General features: G+C 38.3%; 1 protein-coding gene across 1 annotated transcript in view; it reads right to left on the reverse strand.

Annotated features, from left to right (window-relative positions):
- Nucleotides 1–45: 45 nt before the first annotated feature.
- Nucleotides 46–27,648, reverse strand: part of LOC117326976 (sn1-specific diacylglycerol lipase alpha-like) — a 63,422-nt gene continuing 35,819 nt past the window's right edge. The window contains exons 7-17 of the mRNA XM_033883778.1: nt 24,243–24,445; nt 22,700–22,847; nt 17,270–17,353; nt 8,274–8,351; nt 7,909–7,989; nt 6,619–6,761; nt 5,991–6,059; nt 5,010–5,082; nt 3,926–4,122; nt 3,256–3,391; nt 46–2,052 (exon numbers count right to left, since the gene is read on the reverse strand). Coding sequence (XP_033739669.1) covers nt 808–2,052; nt 3,256–3,391; nt 3,926–4,122; nt 5,010–5,082; nt 5,991–6,059; nt 6,619–6,761; nt 7,909–7,989; nt 8,274–8,351; nt 17,270–17,353; nt 22,700–22,847; nt 24,243–24,445 — 2,457 coding nt within the window. The 3' untranslated portion in view covers nt 46–807. The remainder of the gene's footprint in view (nt 2,053–3,255; nt 3,392–3,925; nt 4,123–5,009; nt 5,083–5,990; nt 6,060–6,618; nt 6,762–7,908; nt 7,990–8,273; nt 8,352–17,269; nt 17,354–22,699; nt 22,848–24,242; nt 24,446–27,648) is intronic.

Here is a 27,648-nt window from a genome sequence, read left to right on the forward strand (position 1 = left end):
TATTAACTATAAAATGCTAATCTAATTCAGATATTTGATAAAGTTATAAATATACATAAAATGTACTAATATCTTGATGAAAGTTTAATTAATACGTTTAAAAGGTAGAAAACCAAAACATATACAAGGTATTCTGAACTAAACTTTGTTACTTTATAATTTGTGTAGCTCTCTTTATACATAAATCAGTACTGTACAGCGTTCATATGTTTTGTTGGGTAACTCAATGATATTGTATATAAAAACAATGGATTGTTTTCAATATTTCGTAACTTCTGACATAGCTTTTGTATCAAATAAATTTATATGATTGTAATTTTGTTATTATTTCCAGATAACAGTTGCAGGTCAACTGAAACTTCAATCTGGGCAATACCCCGATAAAATATTACTGTATAACTACCATAAAAGCAGTTAAATACGTCAGAGAAAAAAAATTAGAAAAAATATTTCGTCTTTAAGATGTGTTCATTTCTGACATGTATATATCAAACATACCTATATTGTACATCAAGCTGGAAATGCTAATTTATTCTATACACATATTCTAAACTTAACAAAAAATAAACTTGAGGTAACAAATATGGGGCAGGGGCAAAACTGCTACACGAGATCCATAAATGAAATTGTGATATGCAGCTCTTAAAAAACGAAAATTTATAATTAAAAGTAACACATATAAAATCCATGATTTAACTGCAAAATACCTGGAGAAAAAAACAAACACTTTTTCCCAAAATTAATCTTCTACTCATAATCATAACATCTATAATGAGATGCAAAATCAATATATAGCACCAAAAAATATCATACATCAGTTTCCTCTAATGGTAAATCAAAGACTTCATCTGAGTGTGATGAAGACAGGCGCCGGTCCGAGTCATCCTCGAGAGAATTAGTACTTGCTTGTGTTCCTTCCGACAAGATTGGATTTGCTCCTTTCAGAAGCAAACGAGATCTGTGTACAGTTTGTTGTGACTCTGGCAAATTAGCATCACCTTGAAACACTTCCATGCTGTCTTGTAGGTGAGCAATGTCTCTCTGCTCCGTGGAGCGTTTCATGACGAATCTCGCGGACATATGTAGTAACTGAGATTCCGACTGGGAGCACTTGATGATAGAATCTTCCTCTTGAGGTGAATGCATATCTGACAGGGAATGTTTTATGCACTCGGTACACACATCGTCTGTGTTAACGTTACAGGTGGGAGGATGGTACGCACCAGTCCCGTGGGGGTAACCTATCCCTCCAGCAGAGTAATGCAAATTCGGATTACCATACTCATACTGGTTACCGTCAACTGGGGAATGTCGGTTGTAGACCTTGTCCTGGAACTCAGGGGAACCGTTGCCAACGATATCACAATTATCTTGGTCTGTACTATCACAAAGCAATGGCACAAGCGAATCATTCACACTTTTTGTAGTTTTATCGGCCTCATGGCGAATTTTGGGAGGACTTTCAATAACTACATCAGTTTTTATATGTATACAATTCCCAATCTGAGGCGTTTTGTTCACCTGGCCGTTGAGATGTTTAGGTTCTGTCACAGGAGGGAAATCTCCCACCTTGTTTTTACTCACTGGCGATTGCTGGATAGTCTCCAGAACCTGAGGAATTATGATGGAGCGTCGTTTGTTATCTTTGTTCAAGCTGCCAATTCGACTCAAAGCACTTCCGACACTAGATATCTCCGATAAAGTCTCTGGACTGGCCAGTGGTGCAGTGATGGGGTCTGTTCCCAGATCTAGATACAGTTCCACTTTTCCGGGATCGCCTGGATACAGGAAATCCTTATCCAATAGGAACCGGTGTTCCTCTGCTGCATGATCCCAGGAGAAGAGAGGCGGTAAGGGCTGATGCTTTGGTTTGTATAATGGTAACTGGTTACACATAGGTGCTGTTTTACCAATCGTAAAGTCCTCCTGTACAATCAGTTTGTGGTTAGAATTCTCAGATTCTACTGAAGGCGAGCGCTTTTGAAGAAAGGCCTTTCTTTCAGCCTCAGTTAACGTCCGATTTGGTTTTGGAGGTGCCACATTTACCAAAACCTTCAAAGAAAACAGTAAAATAATCAAATACAGTTTTTCTTTAGTAATACATACAAAATGTTATTCAAGCAAGGTATACCATTTTTGATTATTGATATAAATATTACTTGCAAGAGAAGTATCATTTAAATAAAAAAAATAACATGTTCTCTTTTATTTTTGATCTGTGATTAGGAAATTTCAAAAAGAAAATTGTGTTTCATCAATTATTGAATTAGGAAAAACAAAATTTATCACTTGGTTCTCAGGCCATTTTTCAAAATAGATGAGGCAGAGAGGCATTTTTTTTACATTCATTCTACAAAGCAAAAACGATTCAATAATCTAAATTCATAATCATTTCAAAGCTTGCCTGTAGTGTCATTTATTTAAACATTTTCATGACTTTGGTGAAAGGACATGGAGACTCATTTCCCTGATGACAGCAAATGCAGTCTCAGTTTGTTTAATTACTTTCAATAAAATCAACAATGCAGTTTCCTGAGAATCAATTATTTTTTGGGGTACATGCATTTGAAAATGATTACCTTTTAATTTCTATTTTTAATTAAGTTTCTAAGAAATCTTTCAAAAGAACAAGCTAAAGGAACAGTAATTGTATATCATTTGAAAGAAATGAAATAAGTAATTTTTGTTAAGATATTTTGCAATCAATAATATGTATTGTTGCTTCTCATAATAGGTAAATGTAATTCTATTTTTACCCATGCTTCCCATCACTCAAAAACATCAAATGAAATATGAAAAGGAAGGGGTTTTTAGGATACCACCTTTGAAATCTTCCCCTTGGAAAAAGAAATTATTTCACTGATTCACACAGAGAGAAACATTTAAGTTAGTTGGTTGTGAGTGTAACCATTGTCACTCTATAGTGACACACAAATCATTTAAATATTTTCGGTGCATACTTTCATGGAACTTACAACAGGTTCAATGACAAATTTTAAAGGAAAATGGCTTTGTCATTTCCTCTTAAACAGATACCTTGTCCTAAACACATTGAAGGGACACGTAATTAAGGGGAAAATCACATTTATACCAGGTATTTGTATTAAGGTAAATATGGGGTAAGGTCTTTTTCCTTACACCTTGATCAAATGTGATATGCAATGCTTGGTCTTGGGGCAATATGTACAATAATATCTTGATGGGATCTGCTATTTTTTCTTGAACATCAGACCAAAAAAATATCGCTGGGTCTACCTTCTCCAAGGCATCCATAACATTGTCTGGCATGTGGTCATTGATCATGGTAGGGGAGACGAGAACTTCATCGAAGCTGGTGTTGTGTGCCCAAACAGCTTGGAACACAGGCTCCCCAGATCCACACAGACGTTTCCTATAAATAAAAGTCACACCCTACATTTGTTTTCTCCAAAAACGTAACATAAAATAAAACCGAAAAGTTCTGGCTTTTTCAGACAGAAAACAACTGTATTCAAAACCATTGGTAGCAATGTTAAATTTGAGAGGAAAGAGGGCAGCTCAACGAAGTAACAATCCGGGGTGGCAAAATCCAAGATGGCTGGTGAAACTATAAATACAGGGTTAAATTTGCACTGAAGCCATCCCAAATCATTTTGGACAAAATGAAAATGACTTGATTTTTTTCAGGCAGTCAATTTAAATCTCATATAAACAGAGGGGTAAAATTTTACCTGAAAAATACCAAATAGCACAAACCTTCAAATACATGTAGAAAGATTATAAAAGTTAGGTATAATTATCGTTGTGGCACACTTCTTAGATGACACGCAGTGTATTATGCAACAGGTTTCATATATAAAGTGAAATTATACCAATGGCAGCCTTCGAACACTAATGAATCATCACTTATAGAGTTACACTTGTTACTTCTCCATAACTGCCTTACTTTTTCCCTCGAGGGTGACTTCTGACCACATGGATAATCTTGCCAGGTGGGTATAGGGGGTGGTGTGTAGATAGACCTATCTGGGAGTCGAGTGGATGGGCAGTGTTGTCTCGCTCTATCTCCAGCTGTACTTCAGCTGTACTCAGGTTTTCAGTCTCCCCCGTCCCGCAACATAATCCTTTCGCTATAATCTTCCACTGTAAAACATCACAAGTTATACCAATTATAACATTTCACATTGTCTAGCATTGTCTAACAATCATGTTCCTTAAAAACAAATACTTCTTAAAACTGTTTGACATGTGACTGAAGAAGACTGCCTGCAGATGACCCAGCCCGCCTTAAATGTCGTGCCAATGTCCGTTCCAGGGAGTTGCCCGGCCTTGAGAACATACCAAATGGACAGGGTACCAGTCTTACCAGAGTGGGATACAGGTACTGGTGGCCTCAGATTTTGCCCCCTTCACATCGCCTTAACACAGCTACTGCCATGAAAGGAGACAGAAAACCCATAGCAAACCAAACAAAGGCCCATTGGGCCCTAATCCCTTACCTGCTATCCAGTGATCCTATTTATATACATTTTTTGTATTAACATAAGAACAAGTGTATCAGAGACCAGATATAGAATCTTAGGGCCTCACACTTATTTGAAAAGATGTCCTTTAAATACTTAGGCCAATCTAACTCTTTCAGACTTAAATCACAGTTTTTGTTATGAAAAAGAAGTCATGGAAATATTTCAGTCTAATTGACCCATGTGACCTTGACTGAAGGTCAAGGGTCATTCATTCAAACAAACTTGGTAGCCCTTTACCCCATGATTCAGACCCAATATCAAGTCCCTGGGCAGGTGAGCTACAAATTGTAGAAAATATTGTTGATAATGTAAAATCCATTGACAAACACTCATTTTACAGCGACAATTTAGATTCATTTATCAACACCTCAACAAACCCTGCTAGGCAGCCAGCACAAATATTTTTGGACACAGTCATGAAAACAAAATAATCTGTCAATACAATATTGATTTTAGTTGAGCTCTGGACATTCACGATCAATCTATATTGTTATCCATCCTCACCTTGGGCTGTGTACTATTTTTTATCACATTAATTAAATCCGTTCTTAAAACCTCCAACTGGGACAGACCAATTCTGAAATACAAGAAAATCAATATCTTAGTCATCCTAGTTACACATATCAACACAATTATATTTTACATCTTATCCACTAAGTTATACTGTTAATTACTAATTTTTTTATTAATTTCATTTAATAATTTCACCAAAAGTGAGTACAATTTCTAAAAGAAACAGCTATAATGCCTACAGATGGTGGTCAGTGACTACATCACCAGACGACTTCATACTGTCCAGGACCGATGGAAATAAAATCTCAGTTTGCTTGTGTACATACTGAGTACAGTTGCTTTTACTTGGTTACACTGGAGGGTTGACTGATGCAGGTATTTATGACCTGTTTACATAAGAGACCCAATGGGCCTGTAACACACATCTGTTCTGCAGCTCGTGAAGTGAGGACTTTGTAGGAAGATTTAATTCATGTGAATCTCAAAGGTCATAGACATGAATCTTTTCCTTTTCAGTGACTGTTACATATCTAATATCATAACTCTCAAGAAATGGTATTGAGGAACAAATCATTTAAAGATTCTAGTTCATTTTACCCCTATAATAGTCTGTTGTATTAGACAAGATGTCAGAATATACAGGTCTTATTTTAAAGTTATCATCAGACTACAAATTGCAGCATTCTCCAATGACCCACCCAAAGTGGCATCAACACCAATAGTCTGTTCACAATGCACTAGCCAGAATCATTCGACCCCTATGAATGTCTATTAATGTATTAGACAGGATGTCAGAATATAATGTGTCAGAATACACAGGTCTTAGTTTAGTAGTTACCATCAGACTACATAATTGCAGCATTACATTGTATTAGACAGTCTAATGTTGCATATAAATGGTTCAGAGTTTCGATACAAATGCACAGAAGGGAATTTCACTTTGTGTTTAATAATAAAATGATCATAACTTACCTTGGAACAACATCCTTCCCTACCACCACAGATGTTATGAAGGACTTGGTTTCTTCAACACACACATCACTGTAATACATAACAAATTACTTTGTATTACTGCATTACTCTCCAGGCTTGACAATGAAAAGACATTTGGAGATCCATTTAAATAATTATGTCTTCAGTCAAAAAAAGGCTTTCCTTTTTATTTTACAACTAGAACTTTCAAGAACCTGAAATTTTAAAGCCTATGTGTTCTTCTACACACTCGTTAAATTAAAGTTGATGTTACACAACGAGTGGTTGTTGGATATGGAATTTATTTCACACTCATAAGTTATTTTTTTTAAAGACACGAGCTTTAGCGACTTGAATATCGGCTTGAATCAAAGGGAAACGTGGCCAAGTCTTATTTCGTGTATACAAATAAGGTATACAGGTGACGGCTGGGGCCCAGTGATGTGACGTCATTTGATTATTGATGACATCAATGACAATTGCAGCTCGGGTCAAAGTTCAAATTTGTGACCAATCAAAAGACCATAACATATATATATATCCAAGAGTTGGCACATTCATACAATGGCTTGAGAGTGGAAAAACACAGGGTATTGTGGTAGAAATGTAAGGTTATATCCCAGTGTACCTGAGCAGTCCTCCAGGAGGAGAGAAAGCATAGCAGTGGAGAGTAGGGTACTCCTGTCTCAGTAGTATGGCGAGTATGGATGCCGTACCAGCTCCCAGGGAGTGACCTACCAACACTAGGTCATATTTCTGTGTTCCCCTGTCCTGTAAAACAGACATGAACTAAGTATTTCGGTGTAAGTACCAGTATAACATATTGTGTTATACCTCAATTTTAAAGCATGGTTACAGACTCATATTCCGTCAGTACATTGGGATTCTGTGTAACAGGAAACTTTCATTGTTTTTGTGGTTGCTTTGGAACCAAGAATCTAAATACAACAAATATCTGAAAGCTCTGAACCACGAAAGAACTAGAACTGTCGCCAGGATGGCTGACTAATACCACCGCAATCTGCATGAGTCAATGGTGAATTGGAACTGTTAACTAGAGGCTAACTAAGATAACCCATGCAAGCCAATATTTCTGAAATTTAGAATGTCTGAAATATGTGTTGTTAACACTAAAGAGAATTCAGTGACCAGTTGCCATAGCAACCATAATTTTGAGATAAAGAAAGTGGCATGCACATCTACACATGGTCCTCTATATTTGTGTGAAGTTTCATTGAAATCAACCCTTCGGTTTAGGAGGAGTTGTCCAGACAAACTTAAAGTTATGGTTCTTATCGGAAAACCTGTATATAGTGACCAGTTGCCATAGCAACCATAATTTTGAGAAAAAGAAAATGGCATGCGCATCTACACATGGTCCTCTATATTTGTGTGAAGTTTCATTAAAATCGGCCCTTCGGTTTAGGAGGAGTTGTCCGGACAAACTTAAAAACTTAAAAGACGGACGGACAACCTGATTCCAGTATACCCCCCCTAACCTAAAAACATTCCATGTTGTACAGTAAATGAAGCCATTGAAAAGAGTAGTGCAAAATGTGGATGCATAAAAAAATATAACATACTTCTTTCATTTTACCACTTGTAGATTTAATGGCATACAAACTGATTTCCTCTTAAATGTACAATGAAACCCGATTTTACTGACAACTGACTTTAACGAACCTGATTTTACTGACAACTGACTTTAACAACATCCTGTAACATCTGGCTGATCCAACAAAATGCCAACACTGACTACGGACTGCCCAACACACTGTCATATCCAACACATTGACTTTGTCCCGTACAGTGTTGGAAAAGTCAGGATCTACTGCATTCCCATTGTATGAGATTTTTATTAAAGGTAATTCTGTAGATTATGTAGGCTTATCACTTTATGTTTTATATAATAACTTACTAGATCCATCCCAAAAGCTTTTGCCAAGATACGATCATCCTTCAGTTTCTTCTGAATGTACACTGCAGCTTGAACCATTCCCTGTCAAAAACACAAAATAAATCATCAAGTGGATGTCACTTCGACATTTTCAAAAACCCTGGAATCAAATAGTTGCATAAGAATCATATCAGCTTTCTAGAAACAGAGGATCATACAAAGGAACTGTAATATTTTAGCAATGAAAGAAGTTGTATAGGCTGCATGAAATCCATAGATTATGAAAATTATTTTCCTGTCTGAATTTTTACAAGAGCCTGTGTCTGTATGAACAGGAAATATAATAAACTGTATGTTTTTACTTTTTATTTGTATCTGATACCAACCTTATGTCCGACCCATTCTTCCTTAACAGGATTTAGTGGGAGTGTCTCTGCATCAGCCTTCAGATCTGTCAGCACATCCTGTAAATACACAGACTACATCTACACACAGATCTGTCAGTACATCCTGTAAATACACAGACAACATCTACACACAGATCTGTCAGTACATCCTGTAAATACACAGACAACATCTACAAACAGATCTGTCAGTACATCCTGTAAATACACAGACTACATCTACACACAGATCTGTCAGTACATCCTGTAAATACACAGACAACATCTACAAACAGATCTGTCAGTGTGTCCTGTAAATACAGACTACATCTACACACAGATCTGTCAGTACATCCTGTAAATACAGACTACATCTACAAACAGATCTGTCAGTACATCCTGTAAATACACAGACTACATCTACACACAGATCTGTCAGTACATCCTGTAAATACACAGACTACATCTACAAACAGATCTGTCAGTGTGTCCTGTAAATACACAGACAACATCTACACACAGATCTGTCAGTACATCCTGTAAATACACAGACAACATCTACACACAGATCTGTCAGTGTGTCCTGTAAATACACAGACAACATCTACAAACAGATCTGTCAGTACATCCTGTAAATACACAGACAACATCTACACACAGATCTGTCAGTTTGTCCTGTAAATACACAGACAACATCTACACACAGATCTGTCAGTACGTCCTGTAAATACACAGACAACATCTACACACAGATCTGTCAGTACATCCTGTAAATACACAGACTACATCTACACACAGATCTGTCAGTACGTCCTGTAAATACACAGACAACATCTACAAACAGATCTGTCAGTGTGTCCTGTAAATACACAGACTACATATACACACAGATCTGTCAGTACGTCCTGTAAATACAGACTACATATACACACAGATCTGTCAGTACGTCCTGTAAATACACAGACAACATCTACACACAGATCTGTCAGTACATCCTGTAAATACACAGACAACATCTACACACAGATCTGTCAGTACATCCTGTAAATACACAGACAACATCTACACACAGATCTGTCAGTACATCCTGTAAATACACAGACTATATCTACACACAGATCTGTCAGTGTGTCCTGTAAATACACAGACTATATCTACACACAGATCTGTCAGTACATCCTGTAAATACACAGACAACATCTACAAACAGATCTGTCAGTGTGTCCTGTAAATACACAGACTACATCTACACACAGATCTGTCAGTACATCCTGTAAATACACAGACAACATCTACACACAGATCTGTCAGTACATCCTGTAAATACACAGACAACATCTACACACAGATCTGTCAGTACATCCTGTAAATACACAGACAACATCTACAAACAGATCTGTCAGTGTGTCCTGTAAATACACAGACTACATCTACACACAGATCTGTCAGTGTGTCCTGTAAATACACAGACTACATCTACAAACAGATCTGTCAGTGTGTCCTGTAAATACACAGACTACATCTACACACAGATCTGTCAGTACATCCTGTAAATACACAGACTACATCTACAAACAGATCTGTCAGTACATCCTGTAAATACACAGACAACATCTACACACAGATCTGTCAGTACATCCTGTAAATACACAGACTACATCTACACACTGATCTGTCAGTACATCCTGTAAATACACAGACTACATCTACACACAGATCTGTCAGTGTGTCCTGTAAATACACAGACAACATCTACAAACAGATCTGTCAGTACATCCTGTAAATACACAGACTACATCTACACACTGATCTGTCAGTGTGTCCTGTAAATACACAGACTACATCTACAAACAGATCTGTCAGTACATCCTGTAAATACACAGACAACATCTACACACAGATCTGTCAGTACATCCTGTAAATACACAGACTACATCTACACACAGATCTGTCAGTACATCCTGTAAATACACAGACTACATCTACAAACAGATCTGTCAGTACATCCTGTAAATACACAGATAACATCTACACACAGATCTGTCAGTGTGTCCTGTAAATACACAGACTACATCTACAAACAGATCTGTCAGTACATCCTGTAAATACACAGACTACATCTACACACAGATCTGTCAGTACATCCTGTAAATACACAGACAACATCTACAAACAGATCTGTCAGTACATCCTGTAAATACACAGACTACATCTACACACAGATCTGTCAGTGTGTCCTGTAAATACACAGACAATATCTACACACAGATCTGTCAGTGTGTCCTGTAAATACACAGACTACATCTACAAACAGATCTGTCAGTGTGTCCTGTAAATACACAGACTACATCTACAAACAGATCTGTCAGTACATCCTGTAAATACACAGACTACATCTACACACAGATCTGTCAGTGTGTCCTGTAAATACACAGACTACATCTACAAACAGATCTGTCAGTACATCCTGTAAATACACAGACTACATCTACAAACAGATCTGTCAGTGTGTCCTGTAAATACACAGACTACATCTACAAACAGATCTGTCAGTACATCCTGTAAATACACAGACTACATCTACACACAGATCTGTCAGTACATCCTGTAAATACACAGACAACATCTACAAACAGATCTGTCAGTACATCCTGTAAATACACAGACAACATCTACAAACAGATCTGTCAGTGTGTCCTGTAAATACACAGACAACATCTACACACAGATCTGTCAAAACATCCTGTAAATACACAGACTACATCTACACACAGATCTGTCAGTACATCCTGTAAATACACAGACTACATCTACACACAGATCTGTCAGTGTGTCCTGTAAATACACAGACAATATCTACACACAGATCTGTCAGTGTGTCCTGTAAATACACAGACTACATCTACAAACAGATCTGTCAGTGTGTCCTGTAAATACACAGACAACATCTACACACAGATCTGTCAGTACATCCTGTAAATACACAGACTACATCTACACACAAATATGTCAGTACATCCTGTAAATACACAGACTACATCTACAAACAGATCTGTCAGTACATCCTGTAAATACACAGACTACATCTACACACAGATCTGTCAGTACATCCTGTAAATACACAGACTACATCTACAAACAGATCTGTCAGTACATCCTGTAAATACACAGACTACATCTACACACTGATCTGTCAGTACATCCTGTAAATACACAGACTACATCTACAAACAGATCTGTCAATACATCCTGTAAATACACAGACAACATCTACAAACAGATCTGTCAGTGTGTCCTGTAAATACACAGACAACATCTACACACAGATCTGTCAGTGTGTCCTGTAAATACACAGACTACATCTACACACAGATCTGTCAGTACATCCTGTAAATACACAGACTACATCTACACACAGATCTGTCAGTACATCCTGTAAATACACAGACTACATCTACACACAGATCTGTCAGTACATCCTGTAAATACACAGACTACATCTACACACAGATCTGTCAGTACATCCTGTAAATACACAGACTACATCTACACACAGATCTGTCAGTACATCCTGTAAATACACAGACTACATCTACACACAGATCTGTCAGTACATCCTGTAAATACACAGACTACATCTACACACAGATCTGTCAGTACATCCTGTAAATACACAGACTACATCTACACACAGATCTGTCAGTGTGTCCTGTAAATACACAGACTACATCTACACACAGATCTGTCAGTACATCCTGTAAATACACAGACTACATCTACACACAGATCTGTCAGTACATCCTGTAAATACACAGACTACATCTACACACAGATCTGTCAGTGTGTCCTGTAAATACACAGACTACATCTACACACAGATCTGTCAGTACATCCTGTAAATACACAGACTACATCTACACACAGATCTGTCAGTACATCCTGTAAATACACAGACAACATCTACAAACAGATCTGTCAGTACATCCTGTAAATACACAGACAACATCTACACACAGATCTGTCAGTACATCCTGTAAATACACAGACAACATCTACACACAGATCTGTCAGTACATCCTGTAAATACACAGACAACATCTACACACAGATCTGTCAGTACATCCTGTAAATACACAGACTACATCTACACACAGATCTGTCAGTACATCCTGTAAATACACAGACAACATCTACACACAGATCTGTCAGTACATCCTGTAAATACACAGACAACATCTACACACAGATCTGTCAGTACATCCTGTAAATACACAGACTACATCTACACACAGATCTGTCAGTACATCCTGTAAATACACAGACAACATCTACACACAGATCTGTCAGTGTGTCCTGTAAATACACAGACTACATCTACACACAGATCTGTCAGTACATCCTGTAAATACACAGACTACATCTACACACAGATCTGTCAGTACATCCTGTAAATACACAGACTACATCTACACACAGATCTGTCAGTAGATCCTGTAAATACACAGACTACATCTACACACAGATCTGTCAGTACATCCTGTAAATACACAGACTATCATCTACACACAGATCTGTCAGTACATCCTGTAAATACACAGACTAACATCTACACACAATCTGTCAGTACATCCTGTAAATACACAGACACATCTACACACAGATCTGTCAGTACATCCTGTAAATACACAGACTACATCTACACACAGATCTGTCAGTGTGTCCTGTAAATACACAGACTACATCTACACACAGATCTGTCAGTACATCCTGTAAATACAGACTACATCTACACACAGATCTGTCAGTACATCCTGTAAATACACAGACAACATCTACACACAGATCTGTCAGTACATCCTGTAAATACACAGACTACATCTACACACAGATCTGTCAGTACATCCTGTAATACACAGACTACATCTACACACATGATCCTGTCAGTACATCCTGTAAATACACAGACTACATCTACACACAGATCTGTCAGTACATCCTGTAAATACACAGACAACATCTACACACAGATCTGTCAGTACATCCTGTAAATACACAGACAACATCTACACACAGATCTGTCAGTACATCCTGTAAATACACAGACTACATCTACACACAGATCTGTCAGTACATCCTGTAAATACACAGACAACATCTACACACAGATCTGTCAGTGTGTCCTGTAAATACACAGACTACATCTACACACAGATCTGTCAGTACATCCTGTAAATACACAGACTACATCTACACACAGATCTGTCAGTACATCCTGTAAATACACAGACAACATCTACACACAGATCTGTCAGTACATCCTGTAAATACACAGACAACATCTACACACAGATCTGTCAGTACATCCTGTAAATACACAGACTACATCTACACACAGATCTGTCAGTACATCCTGTAAATACACAGACTACATCTACACACAGATCTGTCAGTACATCCTGTAAATACAGACTACATCTACACACAGATCTGTCAGTACATCCTGTAAATACACAGACTACATCTACACACAGATCTGTCAGTGTGTCCTGTAAATACACAGACTACATCTACACACAGATCTGTCAGTGTGTCCTGTAAATACACAGACAACATCTACACACTAGATCTGTCAGTACATCCTGTAAATACACAGACAACATCTACACACTAATCTGTCAGTACATCCTGTAAATACACAGACTACATCTACACACTGATCTGTCAGTACATCCTGTAAATACACAGACAACATCTACAAACAGATCTGTCAGTACATCCTGTAAATACACAGACAACATCTACAAACAGATCTGTCAGTACATCCTGTAAATACACAGACTACATCTACACACAGATCTGTCAGTACATCCTGTAAATACACAGACTACATCTACACACTGATCTGTCAGTACATCCTGTATATAAACAGACTACATCTACACACATATCTGTCAGTACATCCTGTATATACACAGACTACATCTACACACAGATCTGTCAGTACATCCTGTAAATACACAGACTACATCTACACACAGATCTGTCAGTACATCCTGTAATACACAGACAACATCTACACACAGATCTGTCAGTACATCCTGTAAATACACAGACTACATCTACACACAGATCTGTCAGTACATCCTGTAAATACACAGACTACATCTACACACAGATCTGTCAGTACATCCTGTAAATACACAGACTACATCTACACACTGATCTGTCAGTACGTCCTGTAAATACACAGACTACATCTACACACAGATCTGTCAGTACATCCTGTAAATACACAGACAACATCTACACACAGATCTGTCAGTGTGTCCTGTAAATACACAGACTACATCTACACACAGATCTGTCAGTACATCCTGTAAATACACAGACTACATCTACACACAGATCTGTCAGTACATCCTGTAAATACACAGACAACATCTACACACAGATCTGTCAGTGTGTCCTGTAAATACACAGACTACATCTACACACAGATCTGTCAGTACATCCTGTAAATACACAGACTACATCTACACACAGATCTGTCAGTACATCCTGTAAATACACAGACTACATCTACACACAGATCTGTCAGTACATCCTGTAAATACACAGACTACATCTACACACAGATCTGTCAGTACATCCTGTAAATACACAGACTACATCTACACACAGATCTGTCAGTACGTCCTGTAAATACACAGACTACATCTACACACAGATCTGTCAGTACGTCCTGTAAATACACAGACTACATCTACACACAGATCTGTCAGTACATCCTGTAAATACACAGACTACATCTACACACAGATCTGTCAGTACATCCTGTAAATACACAGACTACATCTACACACAGATCTGTCAGTACATCCTGTAAATACACAGACTACATCTACACACAGATCTGTCAGTACATCCTGTAAATACACAGACAACATCTACACACAGATCTGTCAGTACATCCTGTAAATACACAGACTACATCTACACACAGATCTGTCAGTACATCCTGTAAATACACAGACTACATCTACAAACAGATCTGTCAGTACATCATGTAAATACACAGACAACATCTACACACAGATCTGTCAGTACATCCTGTAAATACACAGACTACATCTACACACAGATCTGTGAGTGTGTCCTGTAAATACACAGACTACATCTACAAACAGATCTGTCAGTGTGTCCTGTAAATACACAGACTACATCTACAAACAGATCTGTCAGTACGTCCTGTAAATACAGACAACATCTACACACAGATCTGTCAGTACATCCTGTAAATACACAGACTACATCTACACACAAATATGTCAGTACGTCCTGTAAATACACAGACTACATCTACACAGAGGTTAGTGTACAATACATTCAACTAAAGATGTTTATTCAATTTAATTCTGTTACTCCAAGTAATATAGTCAAAGTAGTTAGCAAGACAGATCAAATTCACAAATTCACAAAAAGGTACAAGACATAATGGCAAGCTAGGTCTTTAAATTTCCATGGCAAGAATGCACATGAACAAAATTTCAAGCCTCTAATTGCAAAAAATAAGAAAATAAAAAAATTAATTTTTTTTTTTTTTTTTTTAAATCATAGACCTTCTGATAAACAATTAAAACAACCTAATTTAAGATGTTCTTTCTGGCGGCCTTGTTGGTTACTTATGAACAATTAAAAAGTTTTACTAATAAATAGTGTCAAAATTAAATGTTCTTATTCAAGAATCTCCTTCCCAGAGATTTTAATTAATTGGCAAGTACAGTAAGTGACCGTGTTGTATTATTATCCAGTGCAAGTTAGTTCTCTACTCTACTACCTATTTTTTGTTATGAACGCTACAATTTTCCCAAGGCTGATGAATTGATAATTTCAATTTTAATAGTGTTGTGTAATGCATGTGCACCTACACTCCATGCATTCTCTTTCTGAAAACCTTTATTTAAAACTGCACCCTAGAACACCACATTATCCACAATTTTTTACCAGATTTATGATTATGAGGGTTCACAATACAATTTTAACTCTCCGAAGTAATTGAAAGACTGGTGCATTTTGTAATTACACATGCATCGTGTGAAATCAATTAGTCTATTTCAGAGGAATTTTCTAAAATAGATGGTGCAGACTGCATACTTCAATGTGTTGGATCAAGAGAGTTCGGTATTAGCTAAGCCCCTATTTGTGGTTTTTGAATGAGAATCAACATGCCAAAGTTTGAAAAAAATCCAGACTTAATAGCCATATATGGCAATCCTTCAGACTTGTTTGTACCCAAGAAATTGTGTGGCAAATTTTTTACATGTTCAAAGGTATACTCTATCCCTTAGCAGTGTAGACTTTAAGCGGTATATAATTATGTAATAAATAAATTGAATTATCCATACCGTTCAAAGTGCAAGCTTGCTATATCAGCGAGCAAAATTTCTATTTTCCTCTATTTAATCAAATTAGATATTGATTTCAAGCATAAAGGCTTGCCAATAATACAATGAAAGATATCATAAACTGCATGAGGATTGTACATGAGTGACTATGTCATATGGAATTTATTGAACGATCAGAGGAATAAATTCAATACGATATAGCCACAAGTATAAGATTCAGTTTATCACATAACTCATAATATATGGGTATAATTAAAAAACTCTGAAATTAATTTCTAGATATAAGAGAGGAGAATTTTGACTCGGGCATAATGTTTTTCTCTAAAGAGAATGATCACAATATGTGTACTTTCAAAGTAAGACATCAACACCAATCAAAAATGGTATTAGTGCCGTGTCATATGCTTACTGGTTTTTGGGTAAGATTTAAAATAAACAATTTGACCTCTGACCATCTGTTTGCCTCCCACTCCCCTAATATCTCTGAATTATAAACAGAAAATCTATCAGAAACAATGGGTCATCAATCATATTGGCCTGGCCTTGTCTGTGATAATTGATTCAGAGCACCTCACTGGTTTGCTGTGCTCTTACCTGAAGTGACAGGGTCCCTCTCACACAGATGACAACCTTCTTGTGTCCATGGTCCAAAGCCACGTAGAAAGGCGTCTCCCCGATCTGAAAGTAAACAAGACGAGTCTGAGCTGATTACTCACGAATGCTGCCTGGTATTGATGCGATGGAATGCAACATGGCATACCATCCTTTACTTAAGCATGAAGATGTGGGTGACTGTTGGGAAGCAATCGTATTAACGGTGTAAATTAAATTTAATGTAGTCAACGAGACATGTAATGAAATCAACTCGTGATCACTTATAAATAACAGTTTTTAATAGAATTATACAAATTAATGATCAGACTCAAAATAAGAAAAAACGAGATGAAGAATCACATGTCACAATTAAAAACAACAGTGTATTTCAAACAGCAAGCAATTTGATCCGATATTGTAGGAGTGAAACAAATGACGGAAAATGTATCACAATTCAGAACACACTCTAAATTGTACCTAATGCCTCATAAAATCACTTTGGAATGATTATTGTGATGTTAACCAAATATATCGGAAATGTGACAGTGTTAAAATCTATTTAATTTTAATGTGATATCACAATCAGAATCGTCATTCCAAGCACATATTAGGTGAACTAAGAAAGGTAGGGGCTTGGCCGTGTATAAGCCAGCGGGAATCTATTATGCTAGGGTAGGTTTGGTGCTTTTAGTACTATGTATCGACAGGAGCTTAATTGCTGTGGTGAGCATTGTGTTACAGGCTGTAATTAAACAGGCTATTGCAGTATAACTAAACCAGGCTATGTCGTATTGTTACCACAACCAATTACTAGGAACGTTTCCTGCTATCAAGTAGAGAGAATATTTTACGATCATCAATAAACCAATACTTTCACGGCTCACAGTACTTGAGACAAAGAATATTGTATGATCATTAACGAACACTTTGACCGAGGAACAAGTTGTCTATACGGGGAGGGTTAAGGTCAGGAGATCGGGACAGTTATTGTAATAAAGTCTGACATAAACACACAGCCTTCAAAATCAATACAATGGCTTCGGTGACGTGTCCTTAGCTGTCACACTCAGAGATATCACCACACACACCAACAGAGCAGGTTTAATACTGCTTTGCGGAACAAAACCTGATAAACTCTCCATGCTTCACCGATTTCTAAATTGATATCTTTTACATATAACCAGGAAATAAGAAAGCATGGAAGCTGTCTTTTTTTTTCTAATAGAAATTATTACTCATGACATTGACACATTTGAAGTCATAAACAGCATCTATCAATATTTTACACAATGAGATTTTGTTTTTTATGGGCTTAACATCCTCGCAACAGCCAGGGTCATTTGAGGACAGACACACAATGAGTATTGTATTTGCCATTAAAAAATGGTTAAAGAGGGGGGTGCTTATTAAGGTGACTTTTATAATCTAAAAATAAGAAGTCGGTAAGAAAAATTGGAAGTATTATGACCAGATATTTAAGATTTACCAGCAGTCTCTAAGCTTTGTTCACCAAACTGAAGTCTCTACATGTAAAATTTAAGTAAGATGACTTATTTTTAAGTTGTTTCCCGATTACGCGGGGCGTTTATACCAATTTCTCCACCGGAAAAAGGAGAGGCACTTAAAGGGACATGGGTGCTTATTGCAGCGAATACGGTATGAATTTCACATGAAAAAAAATTCACGTGAAGGAATATTGCCTGTGTCTAAATCTAAAAAATTCCTGCATGAAAAAGTACGGGGGAGATGTTCCAGAAGCATTTAATCCTTACTTGAAGGTAACTTTTTTACCTATTAAGATGTTCCTGTCAACAAAATCCAAAGCAAAATCATATCCAGATACACATACATATTGACATCATGAATGTTATAAACCTCTCTTTTTCAAAGAGGCTGTGTAATAACCAAAACTCCATCACGCGGAATAAGAGACAGTGAAATGCTTTTACATTAATCAAGCTGTGGACAAATTGGTTCTGGCAAAGGACCGGCTATAAAACTGTGCTGCGACACTAGAGATGGTAAATAATAGGAACAGCTAGAGGGGAAGTGACACAGCCTCTATACCTCTCAACTGTAACACTGTGAGACACGAAACACTCCCAACTGTAACACTGTGAGACACGAAACACACCCAACTGTAACACTGTGAGACACGAAACACTCCCAACTGTAACACTGTGAGACGCGAAACACTCCCAACTGTAACACTGTGAGACACGAAACACTCCCAACTGTAACACTGTGAGACACGAAACACTCCCAACTGTAACACTGTGAGACGTGAAACACTCCCAACTGTAACATTGTGAGATGTGAAACACTCCCAACTGTAACACGTACTGTGAGACACGAAACACTCCCAACTGTAACACTGTGAGACACGAAACACTCTCAACTGTAACACTGTGAGATGTGGAACACTCCGAACTGTAACACTGTGAGACGCGAAACACTCCCAACTGTAACACTGTGAGACACGAAACACTCCCAACTGTAACACTGTGAGACACGAAACACTCCCAACTGTAACACTGTGAGACACAAAACACTCCCAACTGTAACACTGTGAGACGTGAAACACTCCCAACTGTAACACTGTGAGACACAAAACACTCCCAACTGTAACACTGTGAGACCCGAAACACTCCCAACTGTAACACTGTGAGACGCGAAACACTCCCAACTGTAACACTGTGAGACGTGAAACACTCACAACTGTAACACTATGAGATGCGAAACACTCCCAACTGTAACACTGTGAGACACGAAACACTCCCAACTGTAACACTGTGAGACACGAAACACTCCCAACTGTAACACTGTGAGACAGGAAACACTCCCAACTGTAACAATGTGAGACACGAAACACTCCCAACTGTAACACTGTGAGACACGAAACACTCCCAACTGTAACACTGTGAGACGCGAAACACTCCCAACTGTGAGACGCGAAACACTCCAAACTGTAACACTGTGAGACGTGAAACACTCCAAACTGTAACACTGTGAGACGTGAAACACTCTCAACTGTAACACTGTGAGATGTGAAATACTCCCAACTGTAACACTGTGAGACGCGAAACACTCCCAACTGTAACACTGTGAGACGCGAAACACTCCCAACTGTAACACTGTGAGATGTGAAACACTCCCAATTGTAACATTGTGAGACGCGAAACACTCCCAACTGTAACACTGTGAGACGTGAAACACTCCCAACTGTAACACTGTGAGACACGAAACACTCCCAACTGTAACACTGTGAGACAGGAAACACTCCCAACTGTAACACTGTGAGACGCGAAACACTCCCAACTGTAACACTGTGAGACACGAAACACTCCGAACTGTAACACTGTGAGACACGAAACACTCCAAACTGTAACACTGTGAGACACGAAACACTCCCAACTATAACACTGTGAGACTCGAAACACTCCCAACTGTAACACTGTGAGACCCGAAACACTCCCAACTGTAACACTGTGAGACCCGAAACACTCCCAACTGTAACACTGTGAGATATGAAACACTCCCAACTGTAACACTGCGAGACATGAAACACTCCCAACTGTAACACTGTGAGACACGAAACACTCCCAACTGTAACACTGTGAGACGCGAAACACTCCCAACTGTAACACTGTGAGATGTGAAACACTCCCAACTGTAACACTGTGAGACGCGAAACACTCTGAACTGTAACACTGTGAGACGCGAAACACTCCCAACTGTAACACGCGAAACACTCCCAACTGTAACACTGTGAGACTCGAAACACTCCCAACTGTAGCACTGTGAGACCCGAAACACTCCCAACTGTAACACTGTGAGACCCGAAACACTCCCAACTGTAACACTGTGAGACATGAAACACTCCCAACTGTAACACTGCAAGACATGAAACACTCCCAACTGTAACACTGTGAGACACGAAACACTCCCAACTGTAACACTGTGAGACGCGAAACACTCCCAACTGTAACACTGTGAGACGCGAAACACTCCGAACTGTAACACTGTGAGACGCGAAACACTCCCAACTGTAACACGCGAAACACTCCCAACTGTAACACTGTGAGACGCGAAACACTCCCAACTGTAACACTGTGAGACAGGAAACACTCCCAACTGTAACACTGTGAGACGCGAAACACTCCCAACTGTAACACTGTGAGATGCGAAACACTCCCAACTATAACACTGTGAGACGCGAAACACTCCCAACTATAACACTGTGAGATGTGAAACACTCCCAACTGTAACACTGTGAGACGCGAAACACTCCCAACTATAACACTGTGAGACGCGAAACACTAACGTTTTCATCAGACAACTTCCCCTTCAACTATTGTATTCAGTGGTCGGGTGGCACAGTGGTAACACACTTGCATTTCACCTAGGCAGCTGGGGTTCGTTTCCCCGATCGGACATGAAAAGGTATGAGGTCACCTGCCCTGGAACCATGAAGGTTTTACTGGGGTTCTCAAGTATCCTCCCTTTCCTTCCACAGCAAGACCCCTTGCACATTTTAATCCGGGCCAACAAGCATATAAATATATATATAAGTTTTTTCGCAATGGTTGTAAAATATATAAACTTTTCTTTTTTTACCGTATTCAAAAGGCAAACATAGGATTTTTCTTCAACTAGCATTTACCTATCAAATACTGATGGGAAATGTCTGCTGTGTATGCTTTTTACCCCTCTAATGACCAAATGTCTCACTTTTGAAATGTCTTTTCTGTTTATGCCTGTTCCCCTCTAATGACCAAGAGACTTTTGAAATGTCTTTTCTGCAGCAACAGTATGAAGACATAAAATATGTGTCACTTTGCCATAGAAGAATTATGGCTATCAGATCCTTTTCATGTCACAGCAACTTTGAGCACTAGCTTCTATATTTTGAAAACTTGAAAATTTCTATACTTCAGGATAAGTTGATTATTGATGAACTGGAGTTAAAAACTCCATTGAAGTAGATATGATGTACCCGTGGTCAAAAGTGTTGAAATAATTTTCTATTTATAATAAAAGTGACCTTCACCTATGACCTTCAAACGAGAAAAGCAAACCCAAGGATGCAATTTAAGTGAGGACACAGTGTATGGAGTTCGAGGTTGATAAGCTCAAAGAAATTCAATTATACACATATACATTCTCTTCAATGTGTGTGTAATGTGTTAATGTGTGCGTAATGTGTAAATGTGTGCATAATGTGTTAATGCGTGCATAATGTGTGTCTCCCTGGAAATATGCATTATTTCACAACATTTAAAATGGAGTCAGACAACAAAAGTTGACAGCAATGTCAATGGATGTATACACACATACTGTTTGGCAACTGTCACCATTAAAGCACATTTCAAACAAAGCCAGGCCACAAACAGACAGGCATAAGTCGCCGCCAGTCACGTAAATATTTACCTCTACATGGTAGGTGACATAAGCAATGTCGGTTTCTTTCAGGCCACTCAGCTTCAGCAGTGCCACAAAGTTACAGTGGCAACAGTTATCGTCAATCAGGTCAGCATCCTTACTGAAGGACGCCCCACAGGCATGGCAGCAGCAGCACCTAGGGTACATCAAATACATGAGTAGTTTAGGATTGATTTTCTGATGGTGCAAAATTTTCTATCTTGAAAACTGATTAAAAGAGAGAAAGTGTTATACTGAAACATTCATTCAAGCATCTCAATGTTCACAAAATTGCAAATCTACTTTGAAGTCTTAAAACGATTGTAACAAGCAATCGCAGAGTTGGATCTTGGTAAACAGCACTGAATGATTCCATGTCATTTTTTTTTTTTTTTTTTACATCTTTTCTGTACTTTTCTCCTCTTTCCACTTAATTATCCATTCTATTGACAAGTTGTATTGACCAAATATGCCTGTATTTCATTTCTTGAATGGTTCCGTAATTAAACTTTTTCAATTACATAGGGGAAGAGAAGAAACTACGAATGTATTCTGGGAAAGATCAAATATGCAAAGAACAATCTATGAAATAGCAATAACAAAATTTTACCATCAAAATCCAAGATGCCTGCCAGTCAGCCATCTTGCATTTCTGATCAGTCTTAAGTTTATATACATCATGTATATGCACAAATGCCAGGCTTGAATAAATGGGAATTACAAAGGGTTGAAACCTAACATTGTCAAAAATCCATGATGCCTGCCTGTCAGCCATTTTTTATCTATTCTACCCCCATTAGTTTCATTATTGGACATGCAAAAGGCAAAGGAACCCTGTACATGATATTTGAGAAAAATTCATGATGTATTTTTTATGTTATACTCCAACGGTTTCAGTTGAATTGAATTCCCTGGGGATTGCTTCATCATAAATTCAATATCATCTTCACCATTTCTTAAATGATTAATGATTTAAAATTATCAAACTGAGAGTGAAATATGTATCACAGCATTCACCAAAATAGGTAAAATTTGGTAAAAATATTGCAAAGTAAAATATTGTTTTATCACAATCTATAATCACCTTTAAGGTCTGTACAGAGTCTCAATAAATTTTGAAAGATTTTTGTTGCAGTTAACCCATGACTGATCATAAATTCCCATCAACCAGAAATAATCATAACAGGGTTTAATACAGTAGGGAAATCTATTCCAAACAAAATAATGTTCACATGCGGGGTTGGTGAGGCAATAGGGGACACTATACAAGGGTACTACTCTTACTGTAAATGTATATATTTTAGGGGTAATCTCATTTTAGCGATTTTTTGCTCAGTAAGAATTTCGCTAAATTTTTTTATTGTGCTAATGGTTGTTTATCTACAATGTTTTACATGACAAGCATTGTCGTTGCTCTAATTCATCATTCCACTAATCTGCTATGATTTGCTTTTATGCGAAAATTTGAGCACACCAAAATAAATCTGTTTACAGTAATCAAATGAACACTTTAAATACACGATATGTTATTCCAACACGGAACAGTATTTACCGAAGACTTGGAAGCATTTTACAGAGACCTGTCCCCGTGTTCATCATCATGAATGCAGGCCATCCATAGGCAGCCAGGGCAAAACGCATGTAATGAACTACCAGTTTGTACTCTTCCATAACCTCCGGTTGGCCCAGCTGTAGGAACTCGGTCTGTGGGGTGATTGCACGCCCCGATAGGTACTGATAAACATCATTACTGCCCTGAAAAACAAAAATACATTTTGTACATACATCGAACAACTATCACTGACCAATAGTTTCAGAATACACAGGATATTTGGAACCACACAACTGATTGTACTTGTAAAAATTCATTCAGTGGGACCTAGCCTATATAGTTCATGAAAGTGTCAAAATGTCTTCAGTTGTGTGATGTCATCATTGCTTACCTTTCTAATGTTTCAAGGCTTTACACCTATGTGCCAAAATATACAGAACAATAGGGTTTGTATTGTGCCCTTGTTTCTTTGTCCCCTGACCATGAAAATAATACTGTCCCTTACTCGAGTCTGTGGTGGCCATCTTATTGACCAAGGTACAACTTGACAACACCTGCCCCATAACTTTGATCACAAAGTTTTGTCTCTCAAAGCCGAGTGATGCTTCAGATCAACTTTAGTTACAATTCCTTCACCTGTACTGAAGGAGAAGTCTTTAGAAATATACCTTGCTACTTATTGTGTCATATGCTTCCTGACTGGGATTTCTCCTTATTTACAGCATTATAAAGGTGTACCTGCAGAGGTGTTGTACTAAAGACCTTGGCTACTATGGTAAGATAATTCCTGTACTGGGCAGTGTAATCACTTATGTAGATAGTACAACATAATGAATCAGCTCTAAATAAACCAATGTAACAAACAAGTGCTGTTGTACCATGCCTTAAACTCTGCCTACACAATTCTTCACTTAGCTTTGTTTACGATTTAATTGTTCCGTTAAGCGTTACAAAATCAATTTGATGTGGATGTGTCTATTTCCAATTCCAGCTTTACAGTTTTGTACCTTATTGACATATATTTGCCAACAACTTCCATATGTCCGCACCAATCAAAACAAACATTACTTAAAGTAACTAATATTGATTGTATATGCCCCAATTCCTTCTACAAGCCATATCAATTTGATTTGGCTGTAACCATAACCTACATAGCCAGGGTATTGGAACTGGAAGAAAATTCGTCTACTATTATTTCAGATGTATTGTTTGCTACAAATTAATTATTTCCAGTCATAGCAAGTCCCAAGCTACAAAAACACATTCAGAAACAAATCTCAAGCAGGCATTTATCCAGAGTCTACTAGATTGTTCTCTGTATACACCAGCCAAATCAGTGAAGATACTATCAACTTCAAGACAATGGCCTCCAAAACAAAATTAAGTGAAAGAAAATCACCACCGAAACAATGAGCACAAAGACATTATTTATGGTCTCCAAAACACCAATAACCACTAGAGCATGTTTGTCAGTGGTCTCCAAAACACCAATCATTGCCAGGGCATGTTTGTGGTCTCCAAAACACCAATCATTGCCAGGGCATGTTTGTGGTCTCCAAAACACCAATCATTGCCAGGGCATGTTTGTGGTCTCCAAAACACCAATCATTGCCAGGACATGTTTGTGGTCTCCAAAACACCAATCATTGCCAGGACATGTTTGTGGTCTCCAAAACACCAATCATTGCCAGGGCATGTTTATGTCTCCAAAACACCAATCATTGCCAGGGCATGTTTGTGGTCTCCAAAACACCAATCATTGCCAGGACATGTTTGTTGTCTCCAAAACACCAATCATTGCCAGGGCATGTTTGTGGTCTCCAAAACACCAATCATTGCCAGGACATGTTTGTGGTCTCCAAAACACCAATCATTGCCAGGACATGTTTGTGGTCTCCAAAACACCAATCATTGCCAGGGCATGTTTGTGGTCTCCAAAACACCAATCATTGCCAGGACATGTTTGTGGTCTCCAAAACACCAATCATTGCCAGGACATGTTTGTGGTCTCCAAAACACCAATCATTGCCAGAGCATGTTTGTGGTCTCCAAAACACCAATCATTGCCAGGGCATGTTTGTGGTCTCCAAAACACCAATCATTGCCAGGGCATGTTTGTGGTCTCCAAAACACCAATCATTGCCAGGACATGTTTGTGGTCTCCAAAACACCAATCATTGCCAGGACATGTTTGTGGTCTCCAAAACACCAATCATTGCCAGGACATGTTTGTGGTCTCCAAAACACCAATCATTGCCAGGACATGTTTGTGGTCTCCAAAACACCAATCATTGCCAGGACATGTTTGTGGTCTCCAAAACACCAATCATTGCCAGGACATGTTTGTGGTCTCCAAAACACCAATTATTGCCAGGGCATGTTTATGTCTCCAAAACAACAATCATTGCCAGGACATGTTTGTGGTCTCCAAAACACCAATCATTGCCAGGACATGTTTGTGGTCTCCAAAACACCAATCATTGCCAGGGCATGTTTGTGGTCTCCAAAACACCAATCATTGCCAGGACATGTTTGTGGTCTCCAAAACACCAATCATTGCCAGGACATGTTTGTGGTCTCCAAAACAGCAATCATTGCCAGGGCATGTTTGTGGTCTCCAAAACACCAATCATTGCCAGGACATGTTTGTGGTCTCCAAAACACCAATCATTGCCAGGACATGTTTGTGGTCTCCAAAACACCAATCATTGCCAGAGCATGTTTGTGGTCTCCAAAACACCAATCATTGCCAGGGCATGTTTGTGGTCTCCAAAACACCAATCATTGCCAGGGCATGTTTGTGGTCTCCAAAACACCAATCATTGCCAGGACATGTTTGTGGTCTCCAAAACACCAATCATTGCCAGGGCATGTTTGTGGTCTCCAAAACACCAATCATTGCCAGGGCATGTTTGTGGTCTCCAAAACACCAATCATTGCCAGGACATGTTTGTGGTCTCCAAAACACCAATTATTGCCAGGGCATGTTTTATCTCCAAAACACCAATCATTGCCAGGGCATGTTTATGTCCCCAAAACACCAATCATTGCCAGGGCATGTTTATGTCTCCAAAACACCAATCATTGCCAGGACATGTTTATGTCTCCAAAACACCAATCATTGCCAGGGCATGTTTATGTCTCCAAAACACCAATCATTGCCAGGACATGTTTGTGGTCTCCAAAACACCAATCATTGCCAGGGCATGTTTGTGGTCTCCAAAACACCAATCATTGCCAGGACATGTTTGTGGTCTCCAAAACACCAATCATTGCTAGGGCATGTTTGTGGTCTCCAAAACACCTATCATTGCCAGGGCATGTTTGTGGTCTCCAAAACACCAATCATTGCCAGGGCATGTTTGTTGTCTCCAAAACACCAATCATTGCCAGGACATGTTTGTGG

This window comes from Pecten maximus, chromosome 5 (assembly GCF_902652985.1).
Source record: "Pecten maximus chromosome 5, xPecMax1.1, whole genome shotgun sequence".
Taxonomy (NCBI): domain Eukaryota; kingdom Metazoa; phylum Mollusca; class Bivalvia; order Pectinida; family Pectinidae; genus Pecten; species Pecten maximus.